Source organism: Bos indicus, chromosome 21, assembly GCF_029378745.1.
Source record: "Bos indicus isolate NIAB-ARS_2022 breed Sahiwal x Tharparkar chromosome 21, NIAB-ARS_B.indTharparkar_mat_pri_1.0, whole genome shotgun sequence".
Classification (NCBI taxonomy): Eukaryota; Metazoa; Chordata; class Mammalia; order Artiodactyla; family Bovidae; genus Bos; species Bos indicus.
The window spans coordinates 34,982,520-34,987,494 of record NC_091780.1 but is presented as its reverse complement, the minus strand read 5'-3'; the positions used below and the strand labels follow the sequence as shown (position 1 = coordinate 34,987,494).

General features: G+C 51.2%; 1 protein-coding gene across 1 annotated transcript; it reads left to right on the top strand.

Moving 5' to 3' along the window:
• The first annotated feature begins 2,040 nt into the window (after nt 1–2,040).
• On the top strand, nt 2,041–4,220 carry LOC139178219 (duodenase-1-like). Its single transcript, XM_070775399.1, has 5 exons — nt 2,041–2,196; nt 2,391–2,538; nt 3,030–3,165; nt 3,356–3,613; nt 3,949–4,220. Exons 1-5 carry the CDS (start codon nt 2,145–2,147, stop codon nt 4,108–4,110), a joined length of 756 nt encoding a protein of 251 aa, XP_070631500.1. The 5' UTR covers nt 2,041–2,144; the 3' UTR covers nt 4,111–4,220.
• The last annotated feature ends 755 nt before the right edge of the window (nt 4,221–4,975 follow it).

Genomic DNA, 4,975 nt, shown 5'->3' with positions numbered 1-4,975 from the left:
AGAACTAAGAATATCTTGCTGTTTCTAAACACTTGTGTTTTTCAGAAGCAGTTTAACATTTTGCATGAATAGGTTTTTCACAATTCTGGTTAAGTTTTTCCTCAGCCTCATACCTATATTTGGTACTTTTGTAACAGATTTTGTTTTAAATCATATCGTAAAACTGGTTATTATTATATATGTGAAAGGCACAGGTTTCCTTTTAAATTGGAAACAATCTCAAGCTCATAGACAAGTTGCAATCGCGATGCAAAAAGTTTTCCTCTCCAGAACCGTTTGCTAGTATAAGTTACTGAAACGGCACTCTATTGCTTCTCAAATACTATAGAATGTAATTCGTACTAACAAGGACATACGTAGCCACCATCCAACTTTCAGACCCAGGAAGTTAACACTGCTGCCACATTCATCATCTAATCCTCAGTGAAAAACCTAGCTCAGTAGCCTGAATAAGTTGACTTATCTGATCAGCATCTGCAGAGATAAATATATAACCGATCTCTCACCCATCATCCCCAAGGGCATCCCCTGATCCCCGCGCCCCAGGCTCTGGTGACGCATTAGGTGGCCCCTTCCTACCAATGCCCTCCTCACCCTATTTGTCCTCCTCTGATAAATCCCACCTGATTGCCCCCACGCCCAAGAAGGCCTGTAAACCCCCCTTGCTTAGAAACCACCCATCCCTTGTGTGAACACCCTCCTTATCCCACGTGGGCATTGAATCTCCGCCTCACGTGTATTCTGTTACCTGATCCAGGATGCCCAATGCAGGGTGTAGGGTGAGAAGTGTGTCCACACAGGAGAGAGGCAAGGTGTGGACACACGCTCACCCCACGTGGGCTTGGCTTGGACACCATACCCTGGTTACCTGTGGCTCCCCGGCCAGAATCCATATTGACAGTGGGCTTTGTTTCTTGATCAAAGATTTCATTGCTTTAGAAGAGACTTGAGATCAAGGTGTTTAGGCCCCATGATGTTTTCAATTATATGACTCTCTCCACCTTTTCCATTATTGGGACATTGCCAGTACAATTTGGTTAGCAAATTGTATAGGGACATCAGAATGCCATTCTCTGGGTAGTGGTGTGGGAATTCTGCGTTGCCTCCCTGGCACCCACTCTCACTTCACGTGGAACTCCCATCCCACAGGCTCTTCTTCCTTGACTGCAACACTCCTGCTGGGAGACGAAATCTAGCGCCCTTCCTTTTTAATCTGCTGGGAGCTCTTGATTGCCTCAAACAGAGGGATATGGTGGAATAGATGTCATAGGACATCAGAAGTGAGGTAATTAAAAGAGCCCAGCTTGTGCCTGGCTTGTTTCTTAGCAGATGCTTCTTTGGGAGAAAACCAACAACATGTCAGGTGTGAGGGAGACTGACAATCCCAGAAGCAGAGATGACTTGAGGTACCTCATGGAGAGAAACCAACATGCCCAGTGAACAGCCAGCACCATCCACTGGGCATGTGTGAGCGAGACAGCCAGTAATTCAGCATCCAGGCTTCAAACCTCCCTGATACCAAGAGGAGCAGAGGAATGCTAGCCACACTGGATCCTGACCAAAATGCAGATTCATGGCTAAAACAATGTTGCTGTTTTGAAAAAAAATACTCAGTCTTTAAGAACTGGAATAATCTCTCTTCAGCATCACTCTCACACACCATCCTGTATATACCACACCATGGTTCTCACCATCCTGTTTTACCCTTACAGTTTTGTCTCCTCCACCAGAAGTGAGAGATCTTACCTCCAAATTTCTCATACAAAGAGGCCTCAAAACACAATCACCCTGGTGCTGAAAGAGAACCACAGAAATGAAGACATTCTATGTCATGAATCTCTCATCATGGGACCCAGAATGCTGGGGCTCAAAGACCTGGTATTTGTTGATACAACGTCTCACTACCTCTACTTGTAGTGATTTTCTTGTTTTCTGCTGAGTGATGGCACTAAGCCAAGAGCTTATGGGTGCTTCTGTGGTGACCACTAAGTACACACTCCACTCAGACCCCAGGACCTGATCAGACAGAGGTGTGAGGCTTCAGAGAAATCTCAAGTGATAAAAGCCACAACAAGGCGGAGACACTGGTTAAAAGGCCACATGAAAGTAGCAGCTGCTCAGATCTGGGCAGCTTTCCTGCAGAGATGGTCCTGCTCCTGCTCCTGGTGGCCCTTCTGTCCCCTACCAGGGAGGCAGGTGAGTGCCGGTCCCACCCTCAGAGGCACAGTCCCACCCCACACAAACAGACCTGCTCAGACGCTACACTCATGCACAGCCTGGGCCTGGTCCATCTAAGAGAATTTCTGAACTCAGGGAAACCTTGATCCCATCTCCCCTGTTTAAACTTTGGCTCCATGAGCACAGCGGGCAGGCTGGAATCTTTCTTTCAGGGAAAATCATCGGGGGCCACGAGGCCAAGCCACACTCCCGTCCCTACATGGCGTTTCTTCAGGTCAAGACTTCAGGGAAATCTCACAACTGTGGGGGTTTCCTCGTGCGTGAGGACTTCGTGCTGACAGCAGCTCACTGCCTGGGAAGGTGAGGAGCAGTGCCGGGCCCCCACCCCTCTGTGGAGCCCTCCCAGGGAACCCTCTTAGGAGCTGCAGACCTGTGCCACCAGGTAACATAGGAAGCTATTCAGAGGACAGGTGAGCACTGGGGAGAGAGGGACAGGTCAATGCCAGTCGCGCATGGAGAGAAGGGACTGATCAAACCTGGAACATAAGGAAGCCAAGGTTGTGGCCTGGAGCCCATGGTGCAAATGTGAGAAATTCATGTTTTCCTTAGAGACAGTCAAGCTCGAGCAGGACTGAACACCCTCCGTGGACTGACTACAGGAACTGCCACCCTGCCTAGGCTGCCAGGGAGCAGTTTAGGGATGCTCAGCCCCAGGGCCCACCGCCTAGAATTTCGCCACACCCTCCCCCTGCCCCGCCCCAAGTTTGGCCCTGTCCCAAGCTGTGCTCTTTCCTCCCGGCTCCTAGACCGTTTGTCCTGTGACTCCCTTTCCCTCTCTGCTCTCTGTGCAGCTCAATCAGTGTCACCCTGGGGGCCCACAACATCAAACAACGAGAGACGACCCAGCAGGTCATCCCAGTGAGAAGACCCATCCCCCACCCAGACTATAATGATGAGACTTTGGCCAACGACATCATGTTACTGAAGGTGGGACACGAGGCTGCACTGACTCTGGGACACTTCCATCCAGGGTTCTGCATCCCCCATGAACCCATTCCTGACCCTCCTCCCGTACAACCCCTCCGTGGTCCCAATGCTGAGAAGAAGGCAACCCCATGACTGTCCTGCCGCCTCTGTGGGCCAACAGTAGGTGACAATGCTTTTCCTCTACCTTCAGCTGACTAGGAAGGCTGACATTACGGATAAAGTGAGCCCCATCAATCTGCCCAGGAGCTTGGCGAAGGTGAAGACAGGGATGATGTGCAGTGTGGCCGGCTGGGGGCGACTGGGGGTAAATATGCCCTCTACAGACAAACTACAGGAGGTAGATCTTGAAGTCCAAAATAAGAAGAAATGTAAGGATCGCTTCCAAGACTACAATGCCTCCATACAGATATGTGCTGGAGATCCAAGCAAGAGGAAGAGTTCTTTCTTGGTGAGATCCCCAGTGTTATCCGTGCAAAACCCTGGGCCCAACTGAGCTGGGACGATGGGTGGCTGTGGGAACAAAGCCTGCCCCTGTGTCCCCAGCCTGTCCTCCTATCTGGACACTGTCCTGTGTCCCTGGGGCGTGAACACTGCCCCACAGTCACAAATGGGTGGAGGTTTCCTGCAGGAGGAGCAGCAGGATTGTCAATGCCAGGATGAAACCTCAGGACCAACAAGGCCCTGATATCAGCCAGGACCTCTAACTGAGCCCACCCACGCCAGGGTGGCAGGGAGACCAGACCTGAAGAAGGTGAGCTCAGCCCTTGCTCTCTCTACCCACAGGGTGACTCTGGGGGCCCGCTTGTGTGTAATGGTGTGGCCCAGGGCATTGTGTCCTATGGAAGAGATGATGGGACACCTCCAAATGTCTACACCAGAATCTCCAGCTTTCTGTCCTGGATCCAGACAACAATGAGACGGTACAAACGCCAGGGATCAGCGTGACATGTCCTCGGGATGGACCCCTCCATGTTCCCTGGGATTGGAAGCATTGGTCAAAGTGTGTGGAGGAAGGTTGCCTGGAACTTAATAAACATTCATCTCTTGAAAAGAAATCACTGACTGCTCCGTTATTCACAAATTCGTTAGGTACCTTCTCTGTCAGGGAAACATCTGTTCACATTTCTGCTCTGTTAGCAGCTTCCCCCTCCAGCACATACACTGCTCCTCTCACCCCTCCCTTCCATTCTCTAGAATAAAGTCTTCTGCTGTACCTACAGCGATCTTCCTCCAGTCCCATGTCCCCAGTGCCAGCTCCCCCTCAGGCTGCCCGTGAACTCCATCAGAGAAGGGAGACCCCTCCTCAGGAACACAGGACCCCCAGGTCCACAACCCTTGTGTCTCGTCCATATGCCCTCCTCCTCGTCAACACCTACTTCCCTCCCCCACATCCCAGTGTCCAGGGGGCAACGGAAGAGAATCCAGGTTTGGAAAGGGGACCACCTGAGAAACTCTGGGGTCGAGGGGGGCACTGGTCCACCCTAACAGAAATGGGGGAGGTTTACAAAGGTGTAGCTCACCCCATGCAGTGTTCCCTCCCTGCATCAGAGCAGGCAGAGCTCAGAAGCCTGAGAAAGTTTCAGAAGGCCTTCAGTATTCCTAGGCCCAGCTTGAGTGCCTGTCACAGCCCTGTCTTGGAGTCCTAAGCCCAGGGCCCTGTGCAGCCTCTGGTGTCCTGAGGGCACATCCTCCTTCAGCCTCAAGTGACCTTGAGGGGGCTGTTCCACCTTGGGCTGAGCCAGCCGTTCCCCACCTTCATCATTCCCATGTGTGTTTGTGCATAAATATATTTATCTCCAAAGGAAACTCA